The 27,453-nt window shown below is 54.4% G+C and overlaps 1 protein-coding gene across 7 annotated transcripts; it reads left to right on the top strand.

Annotated features, from left to right (window-relative positions):
* Positions 1 to 851: 851 nt before the first annotated feature.
* On the top strand, positions 852 to 27,453 carry LOC106984890 (solute carrier family 2, facilitated glucose transporter member 5). 7 transcript variants are annotated; one of them, XM_027060511.2, is made up of 13 exons: positions 852 to 1,006; positions 6,323 to 6,416; positions 14,877 to 14,975; positions 15,492 to 15,652; positions 18,142 to 18,266; positions 21,875 to 22,027; positions 24,190 to 24,315; positions 24,409 to 24,596; positions 24,688 to 24,798; positions 25,249 to 25,350; positions 25,941 to 26,016; positions 26,493 to 26,620; positions 26,726 to 27,453. In XM_027060511.2, the coding sequence occupies exons 2-13, from the start codon at positions 6,387 to 6,389 to the stop codon at positions 26,927 to 26,929; spliced, it is 1,503 nt and encodes a 500-aa protein (XP_026916312.1). In that variant the 5' UTR covers positions 852 to 1,006; positions 6,323 to 6,386; the 3' UTR covers positions 26,930 to 27,453. The 7 variants fall into 7 exon arrangements, with proteins under 7 accessions (XP_026916312.1, XP_026916313.1, XP_053062665.1 ...); XM_027060512.2 differs by lacking the exon at positions 852 to 1,006 and adding an exon at positions 6,087 to 6,229; XM_053206690.1 differs by lacking the exon at positions 852 to 1,006 and adding an exon at positions 14,213 to 14,723 and having other exon boundaries at positions 6,332 to 6,416.

Genomic DNA, 27,453 nt, shown 5'->3' with positions numbered 1-27,453 from the left:
AATGGGCTGCAGATTATAAGGAAACTTAATTTTCCCCGCATTTCCTTCTCGCCTTTGATCTCCACCTCACTACGGAGGGGAAGGTGATGTTGGGGCTGTGGTTTCTGGACATTAGACTGTTGGTAAGAGTGCCTTTTTCTTGTAATTTACGAAGATTTGCAAACTGGTGGAGACTCAGGTCCTGTGATCTCTGTCAGTGCAACCACTTGTGTTCGGTCCTTTGTCCTTGGGCAGCTGAGGAATGTCATGCATGTCCCACCTGGGGCAGGGGAGGGGGTGGAGGGTGCGGAGGTAGGGTGTTGTTAGCTTGCACTTTGCTCTCAGCTTGCTTTATGCTCCCTCTTCAATCTCCGGGCCCACCGTGGGGCTCCAACTCATGCCCCCGAGACCAAGAGTCGCATGCTCTACCAACGGAGCCAGCCAGGCATCAGGATCTCGATGATCACAGCTTTGGATTAGCCGGCATCTGAGATGAAAATTCAGAGATGGAGTGTTGTTGTTGTTTTAAGTTTATTTATTTATTTTGAGAGCGAGAGAGTGTGGAGCAGGGGAGGGGCAGAGAGAGAGGATCCCAAGCAGGCTCTGCGTTGTCAGCACAGAGCCTGATGGGGGTGAGGGGGGGTGCGGGGGGCTCGATCCCATGACCCCAGGATCAAGGCCTGAGCAAGATCAAGAGTCAACCGACGGAGGTGCCCTGGGGGGAAGGAATGGTGGGCGGCCCCTATTCAGCGAGCATTTGAGGAACTCCTCAAGACTATCAGGCGGGAGATCGGAGATCGGAACAGACCCTCCCTTCCTCGAATCCCTTCTATAGCTTTTCTTCTTGTTCCTGGTGGACGGGACAGGATCGGCTGATCCCTGCACTGGGGACGACCAAATACCAGCGAGCAGACCTCCCTGCAGCCTGTCACCAGCCCCGGAGGAAAAGCAGAAGGCAAGGACACAAGGGTGGGGAATCCCGGCAGGCGCCCAGTGCTGTCTGAAGTTGGCCGAGTGGCCTCACGAGGTAAGAGCCCCGGGGACGCGCGTGCAAGGCCAGAGGGTGACTCTGCCCTGGCCGGATGCGGGAAGCCTCCGGGCTGTTTATCGGAAGAGCGGTGCTTCTCTGATGTTCTGGAGGGCAGAACCACCTGGGACTCGGGTGGGGCCTGAGAGCCCGCAGGTGTGGCTGTCCCCTGCCCATAAACTAGCAAAGCCTGGAGGAGACGGGTTCCGGGGGCTTCAAGAGCGGGGCCTGGGGGTCGCGCGGTTGGGCTGCGAGGGGACCTCGAGTGGCCGGGCACCCCCTGTAGGGCTGCTGGCTTCCATAACGTGTGCCTCAGGATCCCAGGTGGGAGCTGCAAGATGCATTATCTGGCCCTGGGGGGGTCACATAGTACTAGATCCCACGGAGGTGCTGTAAGTGTCCAAACGGAGGGGACTGGATGGGGTGGGGGTGGGGGGTGTTGATTTATAGCCTTTGCCGATGCCTGCGATGCTCCCACCAAGGCCGATCTCAAACTCTGGAGGGGGAAATGAGCTTGGGGGGGGGGGGCAGGGAAAGTGGTGATATCACAGCGCACTTCCTGATTCCACAGAGCTCTTCCCTTCCTACTGCCTTGGAGTTTACGATTCTGCAAGTTGGTGATAACGATGCTGACACAAAATAATTGTCCTACAGTCCCCAAACAAATGCTGGCAGGGGGGAGGTTCCCTGACTTCCCTCCCTCCCTGGAAGCCAGTTTAGATCCATTTACAAATTCCTTTCAACTTGCCTGGTCTATAAATGTGTCTGCTTTTCTGGATCCTCTTAAGAATCATTTATAACCTCTGCCTGGGCCCCTGAATAACGAGTTCAAATATTGAACACGTGCTTATTTTTTTGTCTGTACAGGAGTTGTAGGTTTTTACTTTTTCTTGGGAAAATTATCCTTTAACCTTATTAACATGAGGTCACTAGACGGTAGCTGTTAGATCATTAGAGGATATTTCAGTATTCCCTTTTATTAAAGTGAAATTCACATAACAAAATTAACCTTTTATTTATTCATCTTTTTAATATTTATTTTTGAGAGGGCCTGTGCATAAGCCAGGGAGGGGCAGAGAGAGGGACAGAGAGTCCCAAGTAGGCTCAGATATAAATTAACATTAAAAAAATTTTTTTTTAAATGTGTATTTACTTTTGACAGAGAGAGACACAGAACACGAGCTGGGGAGGGGCAGAGAGAGAGGGAGACACAGAATCCGAAGCAGGCTCCGGGCTCCGAGCTGTCAGCACAGAGCCCGACGCGGGGCTCGAACTCAAAGACCGCGAGATGGTGACCTGAGCCGAAATCAAGAGTCAGATGTGTAACCTACGGAGCCACACAGGTGCCCCCCAAATGGACCTTTTTAAAGTGCACCATTCAGTGGCACTTAGTGCATTCACAGTGTTGTATCACCACGACTCCAGCTAGGTCTGAAACATTTTAATCCCCATCCCCAAAGGAGATCCCACCCCCATTAAGCCATCCTTCTCCATTTCCCTCTCCCCCCAGCCCCTGGCAACCACCCACCTGCTTTCTGTCTCTAGGGACTTACCTAGTCGGGGCTTCTCCCATAAGCAGAATTGTTTAATGTATACCTTTTTGTGCCTGTCTTCTCTCACGTCGCGCGATGGCTTGGAGGCTTGTGAAGGGTGTACTTTGGGAAATTCGGGGGGCGCCGAGTTGGCTCGGGCGGTTAAGTGTCCGATTCTCGGTTTCAGCTCAGGTCACGATCTCACGGTGTCATGAGTTCGAGCCCCAGTCGGACTCCGTGCTTGACGGTGTGGAGCCCGCATGGGAGTCTCTGTCTCTTTCTCTCTGCCCCTCGCCCACGTGCGCTGTCTCTCTCTCTCTCTCTCTCTCTCTCTCTCTCTCTCTCTCCCTCTCTCAAAATAAAATATTTTTTTAAATGGGATATTTTGTTATTTTTTTTATGACCGTTAAAAACAAGTAACAGGGGCGCCTGGGTGGCTCAGTCGGTTAAGCATCCAACTTCAGCTCAGGTCACGATCTCACAGTCTGTGAGTTCGAGCCCTGCGTCAGGCTCTGTGCTGACAGCTCAGAGACTGGAGCCTGTTTCAGATTCTGTGTCTCCCTCTCTCTGCCCCTCCCCTGCTCATGCTCTGTCTCTCTCTGTCTCAAAAATAAATAAACATTAAAAAAAATTAAAAAAAAAAGTTAAAACAAAAAACAAAAACCAGAAAATAAAACCCAAAAGACAAAACACACAAAAACACCCCAAAAATCAAGAGTTGTCTACCTACGGTAACGTACACGCAAGAGAAGCCACTTGGGTCCGTGAGGAGTCTCGGGATCTGGCTTTCACGCTTTCTGCCCGTGATTCTTGGGGGACACACCCGTTTGTGCACGTGAGCTCTGATAAGCAAGGTCAAATTCTGTTCTTGGAAAGAACGCATAGGAACCTTGTAAAGTCTCAAGTTTATTCACCAGGTGTGTCAGAGTGTGATGGGCAGCCTCCCCGCCCCGGGGACACCTGATGGCATCTTGAGCCAGGTTCCATATCAGAACTCAGAATTGGCTTAAGGAGCGAGAAAGGTAACTTGGATCCGGGTAAGTTTTCTCCCTCCACCTCCCACCCACGGTGCAGAGTTGACGGGTGGCGGTGGTTGGCCCCCCTGGGCCCGGGGCTCGAAGTCTTGTGTGAACAGACTGGACCACCCTCCCACCTCCCCTCACTGCACCGAGAATGCCCTGTGCAAAGCCAAGGAACACCTGGATAGCTGGATCCATGCTAGTCACCTGTTAGTTACTCCTTATCTAAAGCTGGCCTGGACCCGACCCGGTCCCTTCCCGCCCCTCCAGGAAGCAAGCCCCATACATGCTACACCTTGTAGACGGCCTCTCTTGTACCCCCGGAGGCACACGCAGACATTTCTGCTGTGATGCTTACACCTGTTCCCAAAGAACCCCACATTCTATGTGGTACAGAAAAATAACAGGGCCGGGGTGCCTGGGTGGCTCAGTCGGTTGAGCATCCGGCTTCGGCTCAGGTCATGATCTCACCGTCCGTGAGTTCGAGCCCCGCGTCGGGCTCTGGGCTGATGGCTCGGAGCCTGGAGCCTGCTTCGGATTCTGTGTCTCCCGCTCTCTCTGCCCCTCTCCTGCTCATGGTCTGTCTCTCTCTGTCTCAAAAATAAATAAAAACATTTAAAAAAACTGTGTGCTAACATTTACATTTTATGTGAGTAAGAATAATTTGGGAACTGAGATCTGAGGCCTGAATCCTTGACGAGTACTTTCTGCATCGCGAGAGGTCAGAGGAGACCTAATAATAATATATACACATTGTTTCTTGAGAAAGAGGAAAATTGGCTTTGGGTCCTTCTCTCCCTCAATGATAAAATCCTAATAAATTTCCCTGTGACGAACCAACCTTTAGGGACGATGGGGGAGAGAGTCAGAGGCCCCACCAGTACCCACTATGGCCCTGCAACTGTCCCCTTTCCCTTAAAATGTGATTCCTTACCTCTCCTTCAAGGTAGTTTCAAAACACGTATTTTCTGGGAAATATCTATACACAATGGATTAATCAGTGTTGCTCATTACTGTCATTTTAAACCCATGGCGAAAATAAGCATCAAGCGGCAGGTTCCTCTCCTGGTCCCAGACCGGGACTGGGCAGGGGGAGTGAGGCTCCCCACCGCCACCCAGAGTTCAGAAAACCACAAAGACCACTTGCAGGGCCGGCAGTTCAGGCCACACACCCCAAGTCAGCCTGAGGCAGGGGGGTCTGCCTCTGTCCCCTGGGCCAGTCCCCTGTCTGAGTGCCCAGATCCTGGGAGCCCAGGGCCCCTCTATGGCGGGGCGGGGGCGGGGGAACGAGACGGCCACCAGAGGTCCCAGGCTGCTGGGCCCAGGGTGGGGAAGGACCACTCAGAGACACAGCACCTGCCTGGAGCCTTCGAGCCCAAGGGGGGTCTGGGTGGAGGGCGGCCTGACCACTCGCCCCTCCACAGGCCGTGCTGGGGTGTTGGTGACACCCAGCTCTGCCCACAAAACCCGGGGACTCGCAGGAACCAGGCTCGACCTGAGCAGGTCAAGGAGCCGTGCAGGGACCTCCGTGCCACCTCTGCTCAGCGTGTAGGAGGGCAAGGGGTGGCTGGGCCTCACCAGGAGCCAGGATTGCAAACTGCGGCCGTTTCTTTCTTTGCACAACTTGCGTCCTTCCTCCTCTTTCCCCCCACCTAAAGTGCATTTTCTCTGGAGAATTTTCCAAAACTCTTTGAAATGACTGGAAACCTCTGGTCTTGGCAAACCTTCTTTGGAAACCGTGGCTATGATCCAGAAAGAAAGGACAGGACGTGAAATTGTGGGGAAGAAATGGCCAATCCTCCCTTGTGACGGGGGCTTAGGGACCCCCCCAACCCACACACACGGAGGCCCCTCCAGTCACCCTCCCCCCCCCCCCAGTCTCCTGCATGCAGGAGCCCTGGTCACAATTCCCAAGTTTGCTACTGATGCAGGAACAGTGCCCAACACACAGAGGCCTCCCGGTTGACTTGATTTCTGCACCAGGGGAAGGAACGGCCGAATTCACTGCATTTGTCCCACAGCAGATAAAACGGGGAATATATCTTGCAAACATGAAAGCCTGTGGGCCACGTGGGACTCAGCTCCGGATCTTGGCCCCTTGTCCTGGTGCGCTCCATGGAAGCTGCACCCGTGCTGAGCACGGGGTCTGGCCGCGGCCTCGGTCACGCATGGAGGGCCCACAGCAGCAGCCGTGACTCACTTTCCCTGCCCTGTAGATAAAGGCATCCGGACTATCTACTGCCTTTAGAGCGGTAATGATTATACACCCTTCGCATCATACACACTCGGTTCCTTACAAAGGAACCGAAACTCTCCGAGCCAGCGTGGCCTGGGTATTCGGGCGGGAGCTGACTCTCTCGGAGAGATTTGCGGCAGGCTTCCTTTCAGGGACCGCTTCTGAGAAACCTCCTGTGACCCGATCTCTTGCCCTCGCGGGACCGGGAGTGGCGTGGGGCCGGCGACTTTCCGTGTGCTTGTGACAGAAATAACCCCGCCGGCCTCGCATCACGAGCCTCCTGGTGGAGACTTGCGCAGTGAGGAAGTACCGCCGTCGGGAAGGCTGTGCCTGCCGTTGGGGGCGGGGGCGGGGGGCACCCTCTTGCTGAGCTAAACCCCAGACGTTGAATTTAGAAAGAAGGGGAAAGAAGACGCACGTCGGGACTCCTGAAAGGGTTAGTCTGTGTCGGGCTGTCTGTAAAAAAAACAGGCTATTGGCTGTGACTTGGCGGCCAAAGTACAGCCAGAATGTTTCTGTCTCCATTCAGAGCACTTGTTAGTCTGGTGGAAAAGAAGGAAACGGCTTGGGCAAGCTGCACTTTCAGGGCCAGGATGGAGCAGGTTCCGGCCAAGAAGGAAGGGGTAAGCGGGCCCCCCGGGGAAGGAGCTTAGAACAGTCGGCTCAGCGTTGCTGGAGGGGTAGGGGGGGTGGACCGTTGGAGGAACCTGCCCCTCAGAGTTCACTTGCACAGGGACTAGCGGCCAGCTTTAGAGACATTTCAGTTTAGAGATTGTTTGGGGATCGTTCTACTGGAACAGCCTTGAAAAGCCCTGTCACCAAATGGGAGGGACGCAAAGAGTTAATTTGTCCCAACTGCCTTGCCCTTAAAAGTTGGAGGTGAAGGGATTCTGAAACCAGCAGCAAAAGCCCTTGTACATGGTTTGTGGCTTTTTTTTTTTTTAACGTTTATTTATTTTTAAGACAGCGCGCGAGCAGGGGAGGGGCAGAGAGAGAGGGAAACACTGAATCCGAAGCAGGCTCCAGGCTCTGAGCTGTCAGCACAGAGCCCCACGCGAGGCTCGAACCCGTGAACTGCGAGATCGTGACTTGAGCTGGTCAGAGGCTTGACCGACTGAGCCACCCAGGCACCCCTGTTTTTGGATTTCTCTTGATTTGGGCTGCAGAAGGTTTTCACTGGGCTTTTCAGCAAGTCGCACGGCTGGGCCAGCGTGGGAAGAAGGTGGGCTCGGAAAAGACCGTGCAAGACCCGAATCGAATTCAAATCTGCAGTGGAGATTCCCTTGTTTCAGAGACAGATTTTTCTGGACCTCGTCCCCACCCCCCCCCCCCGCCCCCGCACCGCCCCATTCCCTCGATTGACGAAAATGCATAACGACAGAAAGATAATAGGAATGTATTATGAATGCTTTGAAAGGATTTGTGTCTTATTCATCACAGCAGCATTTGCTTGTATTTATGGAGGCAGAGGCACATATTTGTGCAAGTTATTATTTAATCCGTCCTGGACGGAAGACCATGTCCACAGGCCGGTCAGGAGCACGCCCTGAAGCTTGTGGGTTCTGAACGTGTTTGGGAGATGGTTTCATTCCTGTTCCATCCTATTCTAGCTGTGGGAACTTGGGCAAGTTATTTCACTGTTCCGTGCCTCAGTGTTCTCATCTGCGAAATGGGGATAATAACCATACCACCTCATGGGGCTGCGGGAAAAGTGAGATGGGGTAATGCATGTAAATTATCTGGCCCATAGTGATTCCCCCATAAATGTTATTGCTTTCGATCAGCCTTTCGAGCAGGGCACTAATGACATTTGACGCCGGATGATTCTGTGCTATGGGGGACGGGCCTGCGTAAGGCAGGATTTTCAGCAGCATCCCTGGTCTCCACTCCTTAGAAGCCAGGAGTGCTCTTGTCCCGTGAGAGATAGAGCTTTCGAGGTTACTGAGTGCCTTCACATGGACCTTGGTGGACTCTCATGACAACTAAGAAAGTGTTAGACCTCTCAAGCGCGGTGCCCCTCTATTTTATAGGAAAGGGGCTATGAGGGAACAAGGCCGGAGGGGCTTGGGAGTCAGGAGAGACCCTGATGTGATCTGTGCCCTCTCCGCAAAGAGAGGTGCACTGCCTGGTGGTCCCCCCACGTAAGGTTGCAGAAAAACAGAAATGCCCCTGCAGCGTGGGCCCTGAAAAGCAGCAATCCATCTTGAAAGGAAATGGTTAAAACGGTCACATGCAAAAGGTCTGGGCTGAGTATAGCCACCTGCCCCCTGGGTGGAAGGAAGCCCCTCCAGTGCCAGGGGGGATGAAAGTGTCCCCTTCCCGGCTGCCTGAGGGCAGACCTGCCCCTTTGGACAAAAGCCAGGACGCGTGCTGGGTTTCCTGAGAATCCTGATGGCTGCTTGCAAGAACCCGCAGATCTTGAAGTGAAGTCCAGGGGGGATTCAGGAGCCCGGGGAAGCCTGCAGAAAGCTGGCGCTGTGCGGGCTGGGCTGGGGGGTGGGGGGCGGGGTACAGCTTTCTGTACCCCCCCCCCATTGGCTGTGTGACCATGACCTCAGTGGCCTTTGGGTTCCTCATATGTAAAGAGAAAAAACCAGAATCTGACCAATGTGCATCAAGGACTTTCTGCGCAGAAAAAGTACTCTTGGCCTGGAGGGGGGACAAATAGGTTAGGAAAAAAAATATGCCAAGTGTTTTAGAAACGAAAAACATGTCCTTTTTTTTTTTTAAGTTTATTTATGTATTTAATTTATTTTAATAGTTTAAAAATATTTTTAATAGAGAGAGAGAGAGAGAGGATCCAAAGCAGGCTCCATGCAGACAGCAGAGAGCCTGACGTGGGGCTCGAACTCATGAACCGTGAGATGGTGACCTGAGCTGAAGTCAGAAGCTTAACTGACTGAGCCACCCAAGTGCCCGAAGTTTATTTATCTATTTTTGAGAGAGACAGAGCAAGCGCATGTGGGAGAGGGGCTGAGAGAGACAGAGAGAGAGAGACAGAGAGAGAGAATCCCAAGCAAGCTCCATGCTGTAAGCACAGAGCCCAATGTTGGGCTCGAACTCACCATCCATGAGACCATGACCCGAGCTGATCTCAAGAGTCAGACACCTAACTGACTGAACTTCCCAGGCGCCCTGTAAACACATCCTTGTGGGCGTGTGCCTCCATCAACAACACATCTAGCATCATAGTAACTTCCCTCTGGTTCTATCATTGTTCGTAATAATGATAGCAAACCTGTGGGTAGCACTTTCTACAAGCCAGGCAGGGCTCCAAGTGGTTTTCTTAGAACTCATTTTCTTAGAACTTCTTCATTCTTCACCTCAGTCCTATGAGGGAGGGAGTATCGCTGTCCCCATTTTACAGGTGAAGGAGCTGAGACACAGAAGTTCAGTGACCGGCTCGAGGCCACACGGCCAGCCGCAGGAGCACAGGACCTGATGATCCCAGGCTCTCGGCCTGCCCCCACTGTGCTCTAAACCACCACAGCCACAGGACAAGGCACCTCTCCTCTGTCCCCTCACCACCGAAGCCCCACTTTCTGTTTGAACTTTGGGATCAGGAGTGTGAGAAAGTGGCTCAAAGAGTTAATAATTCATAGGAGCTAACTTTTCTGGAGATGCTTGTGTTCTAACAGAGATTACTGAATGGATCTTGGAAGAAAATCCCCAAGGGACCCCGTTTGGGTAGGGCTCCCTTTCTCAGTGGCCTTGAATGACACTGTGCCCCGGGGGGACCGGCCTTGAAGGTGGCTATTTTACTAAGTCTCAAAAAGGTACTCAGCATTATGGAACAGGAAGCCAGCTCACTATGGGCGTGAGGAATGTGGGATTTCTCCAGAAAGCAGAGCTGAGTCATGGCTCCCCTTGGCCTCTGAGGAGACCCCCCCCCACAACCCCCCGGCTCATGTCTGAAGGCCACCGGGCCATGCGTCATTTTTACAGGCTGCTGGGGGACCTGGAATCCTTTGCTCTCCCTCATGCCCTAATCTAACCCAGTGCTAAGTCTTTTTTTTTTTTTTTCCCTCCTTCCTGGAAAGTAAAAAAGAAGAAGAAAGAAAGCTTAAACCCTGGCTTTCTTTTCCACGCCTTTTTAAATATAGTCCCTTTGCTGAGACTAGGGAGGGGACGCTGTGTTTTTTTTCTTTGTAGAGCTCACTACAGTTACACTTAGTATGGTAAAGTTACAGTTCATTTAAATTATTCAATTATTATGTACTTTTGTATTTTTATTTTTTCCTTTTTAGAAAAGTTTATTTGTTTATTTTTGAGAGAGAGAGAGAGAATGAATGCCAGTGGGGGAGGGGTGGAGAAAGGGAGCTAGAAAGAGCATCCCAATCAGGTTCTGCACCCACTCGTGCAAAGCCCCCTGTGGGGCTCAATCCCATGAACCGTGAGACCATGACCTGTGCTGAAACTAAGTGTTAGACACGTGGGACGCCCAGGTGGCTCAGTCGGTTGAGCGTCTGACTTTGGCTCAGGTCATGATCTTGCAGTTCATGAGTTCAAGCCCCACGTCAGGCTCTGTGCTGATAGCTTGGAGCCTGCTTCGGATTCTGTGGCTCTCTCTCTGTCCCTCCCCCACTCACGCTCTCTCTCTCTCTCTCAAAAATAAAGAAAGATTAAAAATTATTTTTTAAGAAGAGTTGGACACTTAACCAAATGAGCCACTCGGGCACCCCAGTTTATTTTATTATTTAAACATTTTTTTGGGGCGCCTGGGTGGCGCAGTCGGTTAAGCGTCCGACTTCAGCCAGGTCACGATCTCGCGGTCCGGGAGTTCGAGCCCCGCGTCGGGCTCTGGGTTGATGGCTCAGAGCCTGGAGCCTGTTTCCGATTCTTTGTCTCCCTCTCTCTCTGCCCCTACCCCGTTCATGCTCTGTTTCTCTCTGTCCGAAAAATAAATAAACGTTGAAAAAAAAATTTTTTTTATTTTAACTTTTTTTTAATGTTTATTTATCTTTGAGAGAGAAAGAGAGAGAGCGCGCATGCATGTGCGCTAGTGGGGGAGGGGCAGAGAGAGAGGGAGACACAGAATCCGAAGCAGGCTCCGGGCTCTGAGCCATCAGCACAGAGCCCTATGCAGGGCTCGACCTCACGAACCATGAGATCATGACCTGAGCCGAAGTCGGACGCTTTACCAACTGAGTCACCCAGGCTCCCCAATTTTTTTATTTTAGAGAGACTGAGAGCAGAGAGGGGCAGAGGGAGAGAGAATCTTAAGCAGACTGCACGTCAGCACAGAGCCCGACGCGGGGCTCGATCCCACAACCGTGGGATCATGGCCCGAGCCTAAATCGAGAGTCGGGCACTCAACCCACTGAGCCACCTGGGCGCCCCTATTATGTATTTTTTTAAACGTCTGCCTTCCACATTGGACCCTGGTGTTGGAGGGCAGCTGATCTGCTCACCAGACTGGCGTGGCACCTGGACTAGGGTCAGCTGTCAACCACTTTGTTTAATGAACGAAGGCATTCGGACCGGCAAGGTCAGTGAGAACCTCCCGGAATGGCTTTGCTGTTTCCGCAGAGGGGAGCCCCTGACCCGTACGGGTCTGTAGAATGTGGCCGCGTCTTGAACTCGAGGAGGAAGATGGACCTTAGATGTTAAACGGTAGGCTCTGTGCTTAGAGAGTCTATCTGCGACCCGCGTTCCTCCTGGTCACGTTCACTGGGACCCCACGGAAGCAGTCAGGCCGCGGACTGTCCACGGTGCCTGCCAGCATCCCCCATTCTGGGGCACCAGCCAGCCCCCCAGCAGCGCTTGGCCAAGGACTCCAGACCGTAGGACCCATCGAGGTGGGAAGTGGCCGAGAGTTGCACTTGGCAGAATGAGGGAAGCCTGTTGTGTTTCTAGTTAATCGTTTACCTGGAAGAGAATTAAAGAGGAAAACTGTTTATCAATTTTCTCCTTCCTTCTCTCCTCCTCCCTCCCTCCCTCCCTCCCTTTCTTTCCCTTCTTCCTCCCTCCCTCCCTTTCTTTCTTTCTCTTCTTCCTTCCTCCCTCCCTTCCTTCTTCCTTCCTTCCTCCCTTCCTTCTTCCTTCCCTCCCTTCCTTCCTCCCTCCCTCCCTCCCTCCCTCCCTCCTTCCCTCCCTCCCTCCCTCCCTCCCTTTCTTTCCTTCTCTTCTTCCTCCCTCCCTCCCTTTCTCCCTCCCTCCATTCCTTCCTCCCTCCTTTCCCCCTCCCTTTCTTTCTTTCTCTTCTTCCTCCTTCCCTTCCTCCCTCCCTCCCTTTCTTTCTTTCTCTTCTTCCTTCCTCCCTCCCTTCCTTCTTCCTTCCCTCCCTTCCTTCCTCCCTCCCTCCCTCCCTCCCTCCCTCCTTCCCTCCCTCCCTCCCTCCCTCCCTTTCTTTCTTTCTCTTCTTCCTCCTTCCCTTCCCCCCTCCCTCCCTTTCTTTCTTTCTCTTCTTCCTTCCTTCCTCCCTTCCTTCTTCCTTCCTTCCTCCCTTCCTTCTTCCTTCCCTCCCTTCCTTCCTCCCTCCCTCCCTCCCTCCTTTCCCCCCCTCCCTCCCTCCCTCCCTTTCTTTCCTTCTCTTCTTCCTCCCTCCCTCCCTTTCTCCCTCCCTCCGTTCCTTCCTCCTTCCCTTCCTCCCCCCCTCCCTTTCTTTCTTTCTCTTCTTCCTTCCTTCCTCCCTTCCTCCCTCCCTGCCACAAAATCAAACAATAGAACAGTCATAGGGGAGTGGTCTTTGTTTTGTCCTCCACTGTATCCCCAGCACTTAGAACCCTGTCTGGATGCTCCACATGTTGAAGTGAGTGCGTCTCCGGTGGGGGTGTGTGCGCGTGGATGTGCCTACTTGTGCACCCCCTGCCTTTAGAAATCACGGGACAGCGCGGCAGAAGCCCTGGAACCCGCTTTCTCTCCTGGGTGCCATCGCCCCCACTTTTGTCACCTGCGCCCCACGCCGGCTCCAGGGGATGGTGGGGACAAAGGGAGACTGGAAACCAGAGCCCAAGGCTCATACCTGGCTTACCAGAAACTTTCTGCTGAATTAACCGTCTTTTAAAATGTTTATAAGAGAGCGCGAGTGAGCAGGGGAGGGGGCAGAGAGAGAGGGAGAGAGAGAGAATCCCACACAGGCTCCGCGCTGTCAGACAATCCCACAGGCCCTGAGACCCCGGCCTGAGCCAAAATCGAGTCAGGTGCTTAACGGACTGAGCCACCCAGGCGCTCCTGAATTAGCCATTCGTCAATCCTTTTGGTGGGGGGAGGAGGAGGGTGAGGTTTCATTTATTGGGGGCTCCTGCTGTGCAGAGGGCTAACCAGCTCGGGCTCCCCAGAGCACCACAACAAGGCAGGAAGGACCACCGGCTCTCTGCCTGCCCTGGTCCTCACTTACCCCTCTGCAGAGCTCGTACCCTCTTTGGATTAGGCAGGGGGGTGGGGGCACCCAGAGGAAGACCTGAGGCCCTGCCCCGCCGGTGAGGGGGAGGGCACGTGTCCCCTGGACTGGGCCTCCGTGGGAATACGTGCGTGAAGATGCTTCAGCGGCCGCCTCCGAGAGCCCCATCCAGGCCCCAGTCAGTGGATTCACCTCCACGGCTAATCGCTCTCGTAATTACACCTTGCGACGGCTCTGAGGGAGCGTTATGACCCTCCTTTGGAAGATGAGGAAACTGAAGACTGTAGCAATGAAGCTAGAAAGTGGCAGTGGACACATGTGAGATGAAACCTGCAGATTCCAAGAGAAAAGCTTTTTTCACTTCGATTTTTCTCCGGCTTTCCGTGACTTTGCAAACGACCTTCCTCTGGTCATCGAAAAGATTGCCTTCTGTGTGTACTCAGTTTCCTCGTGGCTGAAAGGGGGATGTTAGCACAGAATGCATGTGTGTGAGAGGCCCCAGAAATCTGTATTTAAATGTTTTCCCCGGGCGCCTGGGTGGCTCAGTCGGTTAAGCGTCAGCTGTCGATTTCAGCTCAGGTCATGGTCTCACGCTTTTGTGACCTTGAACCCCACGTCGGGCTCTGTGCTGACAGCGTAGAGCCTGCTTGGGATTCTCTCTCTCTCTCTCTCTCTCTCTCTCTCCCTCTGTCTCTCTCAAAATAAATAAATAAACTTTAAAAAGTATAGATTTTCTCACCCTGCCTTTCATCTGTTACAGCAAAAGTCCAAAGGCTAAAGGAAGTTAATCAGAGGCCCTAAATAAACGATGAAAACTTTCCCATTCTGGGGCACCCGGGTGGCTCAGTTGGGTAAGCGTCCGAATTCGGCTCAGGTCATGATCTCTCGGTTCATGAGTTCAAGCCCCGTGTCGGACTCTGCTGACAGCCTGGAGCCTCTTTCAGATTCTAGGTCGCCCTCTCTCCGCCCCTGCCCCACTCATCCCTTTGTCTCTCTCTCTCTCTCTCTCTCTCTCTTTCAAAAGTAAATAAACATTAAAAAAAATTTTTTTCCCATTCTCTCCTCCCCAATTTTTAGGGGACTTTGTGTTCAAGGCAGTACTGAGTGCATTTGCTACGTTCAGCAAATACAGCCACACGTCAGGAATGTTACGGAAACAATTCGGACATTACAGTGTTGGAGGAAAGGACCCTTCCGGGTCTTTCTGACCTAGTGATTCTCATCCCCCCACCCCCTTCCCGCCAATCAGTGGGACATGTATAGTGCCTGGAGAACTCTGGGTTGTCGCAGGCAGGGGAGGGATGGCCCTCCAGTGCATATAGGACAGCCCCCCAGGGCAAAGAATTACCTGGCCCTAAGTGTTGGGATTGAGGGAATCTTTTTTTTTTAAGGTTATTTATTTATTTTGAGAGAGAGAGAGAGAGAAAGCACTGGCAGGGGAGGGGCAGAGAGAGCGAGAATCCCAAGCAGGCCCCGCACCGTCAGCGCAGAGCCCGACGCGGGGCCCGAACTCACGTGAGCCTGAGTCGAAGTCAGACCCTTAACCAACTGAGCCTCCCAGGAGCCCGGAGGGAAGCTTTTCTGCCAGGTTAGATGGTAGAGGGTAGGCATAGGGCACACTCGAAAGACTAAGGATCTTCGGATTCTCTCCCGTGCTTCTAGAAGACTTCAGGGTAAAGTAGGGGTTCTCGTGAACCGCAGCTGCTTTCTGTGACCTAAGTCAGGATCTCTCCTCCCTCAGAGGCTGACGCTTGTGCTTGGCCTGGCAACGCTGATTGCTGCCTTTGGGTCATCCTTCCAGTATGGGTACAACGTGGCCGCCATTAACTCCCCTGCCCAGGTAGGTCGTTGGGGTGCATGAGACACGCCCCCCACCCCCTGTAAACGGGAGGGGGTTTTGGAGCAGCCACCAAGGTGGCAGTGAGTGCACACTGGTGCACACAGTGGGTCTTCAGGTAACAGGGACGCACGGCCCAGGGCCTTGGGGATGAACCTGGCCCCGGCCTCGGCTTCTCATGGAGCACCAGGCCTGGCTGGGTGCCCCGGGGTTGGCCTCGGGGGTGCGGCTGGGGGCTCTGGTCTTCTGCGGCCTCGTGCTCCCCAGACGAGTCTGGAGGGTCAGGGGTCATGCAAAGGAACGGAGGACTGGAGTTCACAACATCCTGGGCCGCGTGCACATCGGAGGCCCGGACAGCCCTCTCCGCGGGCGCCCCTGCTAATTGCTTGGTCCCTACTCCCTTTCTTCCCCCGACTGGTGTTGGCGTCTTGGCGTTGCGCTTGACGTCTTGACGTAGGCGCTTCCGTCTGCAAAGCCGGGTCCAGGTACACGGGCGCTCTGCTCTACTTTGTTCTGCAGTTCATGAAAACGTTTTACAACAAGACCTACTATGAGCGGAACAATGGCTACATGGACGAGTTTGCCTTGACGTTGCTGTGGTCTGTTTCCGTGTCCATGTTTCCCTTCGGAGGCTTCGTCGGGTCCCTCATGGTCGGCCCCCTGGTGAATAACTTTGGCAGGTAAGGAAAGGTGCGTTTCCAACTCCTGTAGCTCCCAGACCCCATCGGTTTAAAACACAGGCCTCAAGCTGAAATCGTCCGTTTGTAAAACTAGGTACTAACCACTGTGATGATTGCTGATGTCTCATATGGTCTTAAGAAGACCAGATGTTGACCTGGGGACACAGCAGGGTCTCGGGGCGACAAGTGGGAGCGATGGGTGTCAGAATCCCGGGGCAGACTCAGAAAGACCAGAAAGTGCTTGGGAGGTCAGAACTCCCTCTCTCTGTTCTCTTGCCCTACGGGCCTTTTCCTTACCAGAAACCAAAACCAAGTTCTACCCTCTTCGTTTGTTTTTTGTTTTTGCCTTTATTTTATTTTTTTAAAGATTTTTTAAAGTTTATTTACCTTGAAAGAGAGGGTGTACGTGAGTGGGAGCGGAGGAGGGGCAGAGAGAGAGAGAGGGAGAAAGAGAATCCCGAGCAGGCTCCGTGCTGTCAGCACGGACGCGGGGCTCGAACTCACAGATCGTGAGATCGTGACCTGAGCCAAAACCAAGAGTCAGACGCTTACCGACTGAGCCACGCAGGCATCCCCCCCCCCCTTTTTTATTTGCCTTTAAAAGAGTCAAACACCAGATAATATGGCCAACGTGTCAATCCTGATGTAGATCATAAGTGTTCTTAAGCCCTGCCTCCCAAACTAACACAAACTCACTACTCTGTTCTTTCACCTCGGGATCAAGTAATAGGCAAAATTGGGTCCAAATTAAATGCCTGTAAAACCCTGAAATGGCTGAGATTAATGTGAAGCGCTCGACTGTGAAATCCTGTAGACCCAGGACACCTCTCACCGTGAGTGTTCTGGATGTCAAGGGCTGAGTTTGTATCTTTGCCCCCAGTTCCAGAAACATTAGAGATTCTCGTTCCATAGTTGATTCCAAAAAACGTCCTTAAGACATCACACCCCCTTGTGTAAATTCCATGGGCATGAGAGAGAGGCCTTGTTATGAACAGTATTAAAGAGCTCCTCCCCACCAGCCCTTTCCCTGGGCAGATGAGCACACAGACGCCGGCCGGGTAAGATCTCTTCTCGCCACAGATCTTGCTAGGTCGAGAATCAAGGCCAGAACCCAGTGCCTTCTCCGGTATTTTTCAAAAAGAGTCTGAAACTAGCAACATACAACCTCTGGTTTGGGAATCTAAGGTCCTAAGGCCTTCCTGGAAGGTTGGTGTTGAACTCCACAGTTCTCCCTAGGGGCCCCGGGGACCAGGACATCAAATGAGGTCACAGATCTGCAGGACAAGTCTCCTCCGAGTGCAGGACTTACCGTTTTGGTCCACGGAGGCAACGGACAGTCACTTGTCCAGCTTTCTGCTTTGGAATGTGATAAGTTTTTGGGGCGCCTGGGGGGCTCAGTCAGTTGAGCATCTGACTTGGGCTCAGGTCATGACCTCTTGGTTCGTGAGTTCGAGCCCCGCGTCGGGCTCTGGGCTGACAGCTCAGAGCCTGGAGCCTGCTTTGGATTCTGTGTGTCCCTCTCTATCTGCCCCTCCCCTGCTCACACTGTATCTCTCTAAAAAAATAAACATTAAAAAAAAAAAAAAAAGAATGTGACGAATGTGTTTTTCTGAAGAATCTGTTCCTGAAATAACAGTAGCAACTAATAGTTGACTGATGGGTTGACTTTAGGGTTATTAATTCCCCTAATCCCTACAAAAGCCCCATCATCTCCTTTTTTAAAATGAGAAAACAAGGCACAGAGAGATGCTGTAACTTACCCAAGATTATACAGCTGGGAGGAAATTTCACCCCCCTGCATGTCCCGAGTAACTGTTATTTCAGGCAAGTATGTTAATCTGTTGCCTTATTTTTAATCATATCCATAGTATCTTTTTCACACGAGATGTTTAAACGTTCGAGTGGGCAGATTTAACTCTCGGTTACGGTTCTTGGCTTTTGCGCCTGAAGACAGCCTTCCCTACCTGGAGTCCCACGGATAGCCTTCCATAGTTCTAAAAATAATGTTACAATTCTGTGTTTCCCAGGGAGATCTGGCGTTTTATCTGGTGTGGCCTTTTAACATTGAAAGATTCGCACATATGCTGTTGAATTCGATCTGCTACTATTTCGTTTAGGACTTCTCCCTCTATGTGGTCTAAGTGGGGTTGGCCTATGCGATCCTTCTAATGTCATTCCCTGATCTGGGCCGCAGGATTACACTAAAATCATGCGAGCGTATGGTTTTCGGGACCTGTCAGGGTATCGTAGCAGGCGGCCCTTCGTCCTCTGCTCCCCGCCGCTGACGTGCTCTGCACTGTGGTCATTGCCGTTGGCTCCCACAGAGAATGTTCCCGCTGCAGGCTGTGCACTTGACCTCCATCGGTCTCCATCACAGTGTCAAACAGCAGCAAAGGCCGCTGCTGTAGCCGGGCAGACCCTTGGCGAACATCTGCGAAGACAACAGCGGAACCCTTAACCCAAACTAACTGAGATTTCGTCCTCGGCAGGAAAGGGACCTTGCTCTTCAACAACATCTTTTCCATAGTGCCCGCCGTCTTAATGGGGTGCAGCAAGGTCGCCGGGTCTTTCGAGATGATCATTTTGTCCAGACTTTTGGTGGGAATATGTGCAGGTAAATGGTGCTACGTGCGACGCCTCTGTCATTCAGGATAATCGAGGAGGAGGGGGAGGCGGGGGCAGACGCCGGGGTCTGGATCGTTCTGGAACCGCCGAAGCACATAGACACGAGCTGTTCCTCTGTCCTGACGCTTCTCAGATGCAGTCAAGGGACCGAGCTTCACTGTGATGCTTCCTGCAAAGAGAGCTGTTCTGTGAAAGACAGAAATCCAGAGTCCTGGTCACAAGGGCACTTCCTTTCCTTTCCTTTCCTTTCCTTTCCTTTCCTTTCCTTATCTCCATGTTTTCCAAGCTATAGGTGGGGCCAGTGAGTGGGTGGTGCCTCTGATTAGTGAGCAGCTTTTTCCTTTTCTTTTTCTCTTTTTAAGTTTATTTATTTGGGGGAGGGGGAGGGGCTCCTGCCCGAAGCGGGGCTCGAACTCACGAACCGTGAGATCATGACCTGAGCCGAAACCATGAGTCAGATGCTTGATGGACGGAGCCACCCAGGTGCCCCAGCATTTTCTTTTTCTAGGCAGAGTGTAGATTGTGTCGTGTGCAGTAGGGGTAAGGGTGGTCTTCTGAAACTTGTTTCGGTGACTTATCCGTATACGTGGGTGAGAACCAGGTTGCAACGTTAAACGTGTCTCCCCATTTTTACCGTGGGTCGTGGTCAAAAACGCATGAGAAACAATCTAATGTACGAATCCCTCCGCCCAAGAAGAGTTAATGATAGCAACCTGTCACCTTCTAGAGGGAACGTGAAGTTTGCAGAAGGATTTTTAGGGGTTCTTTTCACCTATTCCTCCAGGGTCCACCTGCTGAAGAGGGTAACACTCACTCGCCTGAGGTCTCTGGTCTCGTAACCCCCGGAGCTGCTTTGCAAACCCTCCAGAGCTATGGCCCCCCGGGGCCGCACTCTGGTGGTGGTAGGAAACTCCCCCGTGATTCCTTCCGACCGAAAAGATGCGGTTAAAGCCACGCCCGTGGCCTTCCCCCGACGTGGCATTCTTTTGTAGACAGTGTTTCCCAGGGCTGGAGGGGGCAAGCGGGACACCCGCCCTCGGGGCCGTGCACCTTCAGGGTGGGCGCCCCCAAAGGGCTGCATCCTGGGCGCCTCGTCAAGCAACCCTGCACCCGGCCCTGGCATTGGCAACCAACTCTCGTTTTCTGCTTCCAAACACAGGGATGGGGTGAGCGGATGATTTGGCCTGATATCCGCAAACCCCTCAGCTGGCCCTCCTGGGTGGTGGGGGAGAGGGCGAGGAGCCCGGTGTCGGGGGAAATGGCAAGGAATTGCGAGGCTGGGGGACAAAAGAGGAAATCAGCCTCCCTGAAGAGAGAAGAGGTCATGTCTCGGAGGGAGTGATGGGCCCCATGGCAAGCGTCGCCCTACTGCTTTCCCTGAGAGCGCCTGGACGGGTCTCTGCCGCCTTGGTCTGGCCCTGCTCCCGCCTCCCGCCTCCCCTTGCAGCGGGGCTCTGCTAATAAAGAATAGACGATTCCGGGGCGCCCGGCTGGCTCAGTTGTTCAGCGTCCACCTCTTGACTTCGGCTCACGATCGTGGTCATGATCTCACGGTTCGTGAGTTTGAGCCCTAGCGTCAGGGTCTGCACTGTCAGCAGAGGCTGCCTGGGATTCCCTCTCTCTCACTCTCTCAAAATAAATACATTTTAAAAAAGGAAAGAAAGAAAAAACAAACGATTCCTGGAAGTCACCGGCAGAGGACAGGTGCAGGCAGGCACTTTCCTCTTGACCGTCCAGCACTCCAGAGTTGGTTCCCACAGGGAGATATTAGGCTCCAATAGTTAACAAATCACCAAAACCCCAACCTTTACTCTTAAACAAGCATTACTTCTAAGTCCGTGGTTCTCAAACTTTTTGGCCTCAGCATCTTCTTTCTTTTCTTTTCTTTTCTTTTTTTTCTTTTCTTTTCTTTTCTTTTCTCTTTTCTTTCTCTTCTTTCTTTCTTTCTTTCTCTTTCCCTCCCCCTCCCTCTCTTTCTCTTAGGTGTTTTTATTATAGCGCAGGGACAGGACCCATGGGCAGAAAGAGTTGCTGCCTCAGGACCTTTTTACACTCTTAAAATTATTGAGGGCCCCGAAGAGCTTTTGCTCGCGTGGGTTGTATCGGCCAATATCTACCATTTACAAATTGCAGCCAAGAAATGTTTGTTTAATTCATCTAAACGGCAACAATAAGCCTGTCACACGTCTCTGTGAAAATAGGCGTACATTCTGAAACAAAGAGTTTCAGCGAGAAGGGTGGCATTGCTTCACGGGTTTGCAAATGTCTTTAATGTCCCGCCTCATAGAAGACGGCTGGCTTCTCAGACCTGCTTCTGTGTTCTGCTGGCCGTGACCTCACACGGCGGGGAGCCTCTGGAACACTCCACCGTGTGGGCACTATACAGGGCAGTATCTCAGGATTGTTGGAAGATGGTTTTGACCTCACAGGCCCCCTGAAAAGGTGTCGGGAGTTCCCTAGGTCCTCAGATCCCCCTTGGAGAAGCAACGGAGTCATAATCCATTCGCAGTGAATTCTTGCGCACGGTTCCCGAGAAATTCTGGGCGGTGTGTGAGTCGGCAGCTGCTGCTCAGACACCCTAAAAAATAAGGGAGCAGCTGGTCCCCCAAAGGGGGTGGGGTGAGAAGGGGGGCACAGGAACAGACGTGAGCAGGACTTGAGACACAGTTCACTGGCTTTTAGTCAACTTGTGTGGCCAGAAGACCAACTGCTTTCATGGAAGGAATTTCAAATGTAAAAGCTGCTTTCTCTGACTCTGTCAGAACATAGCGGCTGGGGTTGCCCAGTGGAGTTTGTTTGTTTATTTATTTATGAGAGAGGGCCTGAGGGACCAGCGAGGGGCAGAGAGAGAGAGGGAGAAAGAGAGAATCCCACGCAGGCTCCGAGCCGTCAGCCCAGAGCCTGACGTGGGGCTCGAACCCACGAGCCGTGAGACCGTGACCTGAGCCGAAGTCAGATGTTTAACCGACTGAGCCACGCAGGCGCCCCACCAGTGGAGCCACTTTTAAGACAGGTTAGAGATTGCTTCCCACCGGCAGGAAGGGGACCCCGTCTCTCACAAACCTTCTGAGGTTTGCCTTTTCAATTTTGTCCCTGGTCAAGTGAAAAAGAACTTGCCACTGAGAAGCGTCCCCCGCCCCCTGACCCCTGAGTGGTGACCATGGAGCCCGCCCCTCAAGGGCCCCTGCTTCTTCCCAGCCCTGTGGGCACTAGGCCTGCAGGGTCTCCCCCCACCCCTCCCACCAGACTTCTAAGGGCTGATATTGCTGTGACAACTGGAAAGAATTGGTGAACAGCGAGCCTCTTTTAAAACACTAAGCAGAGGGGCGCCTGGGTGGCTCAGTCGGTTGAGCGTCCGACTTCAGCCCGGGTCACGATCTCGCGGTCTGTGAGTTCGAGCCCCGCGTCAGGCTCTGGGCTGACGGCTCAGAGCCTGGAGCCTGCTTCAGATTCTGTGCCTCCTTCTCTCTCTCTCTGTCCCTCCCCTGCTCACACTCAGAAACAAACATTAAAAAAAAAAATGAATGTGTTTGAAGACAGACCCTGTCCCGGTCAGACTAATGTTTCCTGATGGTGTTTTCACTTCAATCCTGCCAGGTCTGTCCTCCAATGTTGTCCCCATGTACCTGGGAGAGCTGGCCCCTAAAAACCTGAGGGGGGGCCTCGGGGTGGTGCCTCAGCTGTTCATCACCATCGGCATCCTCGTGGCTCAGATCTTCGGCCTTCGGAGCCTCCTCGCGAGCGAAGAAGGTAAGCTCAAGACACCTCTGGACCACAGCCCTCTTTCTGCCTGGACGTTTCCGTGGGCTGCTCTTTCCTCTCCAGTCGTGTCCAGGCAAGTGTCCTTGCCTCACTGCCCTGGCCCCGTGGTGCTGGTGTGGTATTTGCACAGAACAGGCCCCGAACAAGGTGGCGGGGCCCATGTGGCTAGTATTTTCCAGTCCCTCCTAGGACACAGAGGAGGGGGCTTTAGCGTGAGCAGGAAGTGTCATTGTCTGACTTTCTCTTGGCTTGCGTGGTGGCCAAGCGAGGGGCCCGGGGCATGGTAATGACCACCGCCAGTGTGCTTGAGGCCTCACTCGAGCCTCCCAGCAACGCTGCTGCCTGGTTGGGAGGGTGGGGGGTCCTTTGCCGGTCCTACTCTGTAGACCAGGAAAGAGGGAGCCCCCTAGGGGTAAAATGGTGAGTCTCAGGGCCGGTACCCCTTCCAGATCCTGACTCTGGAGCCTCCCCACTTTCCTCGGGAGCCCAGGCCCGGCACACCATAAGTGCACGGTGACTGGTAACTGTCACTGCTTCTGCATGACCTCCCCCTTCTGGTCTCGCAATCCCCATTCATGGTAACACCAGCCAAAACATACAAAGTGCTTACGGTGGGCCAGGCACCAAGTCTTTCGATTAAGTCCATTTAATCCTCCAAATAGTCTTGTAAGGCAGGTATTATCATTATACCCATTTTCCAGATGCAGAACCTGAGGCATAGAGAGGTTGGACACCAGGTCCAAGGTCTCATTAGGACACAAATCCAGGTGGCTTGGGCCGGGCTCCACATGAAACGACCACTGTCTTCCTTCCAGTCACCCTCGTAAGGAGCGGGGACCAGGGCAGGGGCTAAGTTCCTGTCTCCCAGTGATGTCACCTATACACACGCAGGACCCAGGGCAGCCTCAGAGCCCCGGTGTCGGTGAAGTGCTCTCTGGTGTGCCCAGTGAGGGGGGCCTCAGAGCAGGCCCGACGGAGGGAGTAGGACCAGCCTTCCAGACGTGGGCAGACGGGGCACACCTGTGGAATCTCCCTGCCACGTTCGGGGAACCACACATGTGTGGATTTCATTTGTCCCTCCATCCTTTATGGAAACCATTTTGTCGTCGGTGTCCTTCCTCTGGACACAGTGTGGAGGGTGGGGCTTGGCCTTATTCTCCAGCTCAACTCCTGGCGCGTGCGTACTACTAGATGCTCAGAGAACAAGGAAGGAAGGAAGCCCACCAGAGAACGTTGGCACAGGAGGCAGGCGGTCATGGAGCAGAGGTTGAGAACGGGTGTCCCGGTCTTCTCGGAAAGCAGATGGAAACAAGGTCCGGGATTAGCCGGGCCCTGGATTTGGAGTCAAGGGAGGGGAGGCGATCAGGAAAAAGAGGATCCAGCCAGCAGAGCGGTGGGCAGGGCAGAAGTTGAACTCATCGCATGGCGTGTGTTCTTAGGGGGAAGCGTCAGAGGCCGAAACAAGACCTGGAAAAGATGATGTCTACACAGGAGGCTGTTCTTTGTTTATTCCTCTCCCACATCAGGAGTGAGACCCCCTGGGGGTGACGGGACAATCGCCTTAGGTCGGAGTCCACGCCTGTATTACACTGGGTTAAGAGTCCGCAGGGGAAGGGGGAGGCCTGCTGTGGCCCTCAGCCCTGGCCTTCCCACCCCCACAGGGGGCCGCCGTGCTGACATTTACCATCATCCTATCCTTGCACCGCCCCCGCCCCCCATGGTTTTTTTTTTTTTTTTTTTTTTACCACCTTTGGCAAAGATAGAGTTAATTTTCCGCTCCTGGACTTCATCCAGTTGGACCCCATTGCGTAGATCGCTGCATCGGACGCTGAGTTTCGGGGATGGGCTCCCGCCATGGTCTGTACAGACTTCTATCATACGGCTACGCCGTGGCTTCTGTGGCCCCTCTGTGCTGTGGACGTGGCCTTGCTTGTGGCTTCCGTGTCTGTGACCAGTGCTGCTCCGACCCTGCCGGACCAGGCGTCCTGGTGGCCCCGCATATTCAGGGCGCTGTGTCAGAGCACGGGACGGTGTGGGGTGTCGTCAGCTCTGTGTCGAGTCAGGGGACAGGGTGGCCGGCCAGGCTCCGGGGCGGGAGGGGCTGGGGAGGGGCGAAGGCAGCTCTCACCTGGGCACTGGCCTCCTTGCAGGCTGGCCGATCCTCCTCGGGGTGACCGGGGTCCCCGCGGCTCTCCAGCTCCTACTATTACCCTTTTTCCCCGAGAGCCCCCGGTACCTGCTGATTCAGAAGAAGGACGAGGTAGCTGCCCAAACCGGTAAGGCTCCACTGTGCAAGGGGCGGAGGCCGCGGCGTCTCTGCTCCAGGAAGTTGGGGTCCCCTGAGCCCGCCCCCTGCTCCCCTCCCTTAGCGCTGAAGAGGCTGCGTGGCTGGGACGACGTGGGCCCCGAGATGGAGGAGATCCGGCAGGAGGACGAGGCCGAGAGGGCCGTGGGCTTCGTCTCCGTGCTGAAGCTGTTCCGCATGAGGTCCCTGCGGTGGCAGGTCATCTCCGTCATCGTCCTCATGGGCGGCCAGCAGCTGTCGGGGGTGAACGCGGTACGGGGGCCGGGGGGCGGGGCTGGGCGGGGCGCTGTCGTCATCATAGGGGGCCCCGAGCACCCCGCCAGCCTCTGGGGGTGCCTTCCAGATCTACTACTACGCGGACCAGATCTACCTGAGCGCGGGGGTGAAGGAGAATGACGTCCAGTACGTGACAGTGGGCACCGGGGCCGTCAACGTGCTGATGACCGTCTGTGCCGTGAGTCCCCGACAGCCACCGAGGACGAGGGCATCTCGAGTGTGTGTGTGTTGGGGGGGGGGGGGGTCCTAGCTGAGGAAAGAGCCAGATCTGAGGTGGTGACGTGCCTCTTGGTCTCCTCATCTCCGGGCCACTTGTCAGATGACAGCCTGTCTCTTGGAGGGGGGGGCAGCCTGTGCCCGCCCCCAAGATGGAGACCCCCTGCCCTCCACTCTGGGAGCTTCCGCCATGTGAGGTGGCTCTTCCCCAATCTGTCCCATGTGTGGTTACTACCTGTGCCCTGCTGGGGGGCAGACACACGGGCAGGCAGGCACACAGCTGCCCCTTCGGAAGGGGGGTTTGGGAGACGGGCGGAGGACTTCCTGCGCAGGCGGCTCTAGCAGGGGTGCGGCCTCCTGTCTAGCGGGGCTGCTGAGCCTCCCTGCTTGCCCTCTGCCCCCTCCCCTGCAGGTGTTCGTGGTGGAGCTCTTGGGGCGAAGGTTCCTGCTCCTTCTGGGTTTCTCCGTCTGCTTCACGGCTTGTTGCGTGCTGACGGCGGCCCTGGCCTTGCAGGTGAGGAAGGGGGGGGGGTGTGGTGGCGGCTGGAGCGCCCAGTCCGTCCGCTGAGCCCTCACTCTCATGGTAAGGAAAGTGACCAACATGATCTTTTCGCAACTACGATGAATCAGACACCTGGGGACCATCTGCCCCCTGGGGCCCCCTGGGAGCCTCCACGTCTAAGTAGCCCACTGCCGGGGCGCCTGGGTGGCTCAGTCGGTTGGGTGTCCGACTTCGGCTCGGGTCGTGATCTCTCAGTCTATGGGTTCGAGCCCCGTGTCAGGCTCTGTGCTGACAGCTCGGAGCCTGGAGCCTGCTTCGGAGTCTGTGTCTGTCTCTTTCTCTCTGCTCCTACCCCGCTCATGCTCTCTCTCTCTCTCTCTCTCTCTCTCTCAAAAATGAATAAATGTTAAAAAAAAAAAAAAAGATTTTAAGTAGCCCGCTGCCCACTTCCGGCCAATTTCCCAGAGGCATCTGGGTGGCACGGTCTGCTGGGGAGCCAGGTGCCCTCCTTGCCCAGCCCGGCCACAGCCCCTGGGGACCAAGATGCCCCACCCAGGTCGTCTCTGCCCTGCCAGGTGTGATCCAATGTCCTCTCCCCACAGGACACAATATCCTGGATGCCTTACGTCAGCATCGCCTGCATCATCGCCTACGTCGTGGGACACGCCCTTGGGCCCAGTATGTTCCCTAGAGCTGGCTCTCCCTGGTTTTGTCTCCTCCTTTCCTGAACCAGAAACTTCTGGCTTGGGTCCCCTGGAGAGGCTCCTTGGAGGCCTCATGCAGCCCCAGAATGGCCTCTCCCCCCCTGCCTTCCTGTCGCGCAGGGGTTTGCTCAGAAGGTTATTAGAGTGACCGCACTAAAGCGGCCTTCGCCCCGTGGGTTGAAACAGGCTACCCCGTGCGATTGGCGTAGAGAGCCTTGCGGTGGTCCCGGGCCCCTTTTAGGGACATCACAGGATGTCACCTGCGGTGCCATATTCTTGCTGTTGGCCTTCTCGTGCTGCTTCTGCGCCAGCCCAGGAGTCCCGGAGACACCCTGCTCCTCGGGCCGGATGCCTCGGGCGCCCCGCGCGCGGCAGGGCCTCCGGGACCCTTGGCGGGCTTGCCTGCTTCCAGAGGAGACAGCTCCTCCCCTTCCCCCTCTGCCCCCCAAGGCCCCGTCCCCGCGGTGCTCATCACGGAAACCTTCCTGCAGTCCTCCCGGCCGGCCGCCTTCATGGTGGGGGGCAGCGTGCACTGGCTCTCCAACTTCACGGTGGGCTTGATCTTCCCGTTCGTCCAAGTGAGTGCCAGCCGCCCCGCCTCCCCCCTGCCCCCTGCACAAAATCCTCACGCGGTTAAGGGAGAAGTTTCTGGAGAAGGTGAGCCCCACTTGCCCTTCCCACAGGTGGGCCTCGGAGCCTACAGCTTCGTCATTTTCGGCGTGATCTGTCTCCTCACGACCATCTACACCTTCCTGGTGGTCCCCGAGACCAAGGCCAAGACCTTCATAGAGATCAATCAGATTTTCACCAAGATGAATAAGGTGTCAGAGGTGCACCGGGAAAAAGAGGAACTGGAGGAATTTCCACCCTCTCCTCGGGGGCAGTAACTCGAGGGAAGGAGCCTGCTGAGCGGGTCTGCGCCGGCTGCCCTCCCGGGCTTTTGTCCCGGCCAATAGCCGTGAACGTGCGGGACTAGGCGCCGTCCGGGGTGGAATGCACCGGGGCTGTGCCGTCTGTCTCCAGGTGACCGCCGCCAACCCCGAGTCCCGGGGAGCAGGCGCCCCTCGCGGCGCTGGGCTAGCCGTCAGGTCCTGATAACGCCGGCTCTCACGACAAAAATCATTAGTGTCGTGGTGGGATGGAAAGAATCACATCTGGCCAGAGAAACACCTCTTCTGAAATCCACGGGTCTTCTGGGGACCAGAGGCCCGCGTTCAGGGGAATTCTTCCTCTTGCCCGATCCGTCTCCAGAAACGCCAGTCCTGGAAAGTGTGATGTCCGAGAAGCTGCGAAGCAGGTCCCTATGGAGACTTCAATGGAGTCGGAGCTTGTTAATTCCGGATTATATTGCTGAAGGGCAGCGAATGGCATTGCCTCTGAATGCTCAATAAAACACATATGATCCCTTTTA

This window comes from Acinonyx jubatus, chromosome C1, assembly GCF_027475565.1.
Source record: "Acinonyx jubatus isolate Ajub_Pintada_27869175 chromosome C1, VMU_Ajub_asm_v1.0, whole genome shotgun sequence".
NCBI lineage: Eukaryota > Metazoa > Chordata > Mammalia > Carnivora > Felidae > Acinonyx > Acinonyx jubatus.
This window is presented reverse-complemented; position numbering and strand designations above follow the sequence as displayed.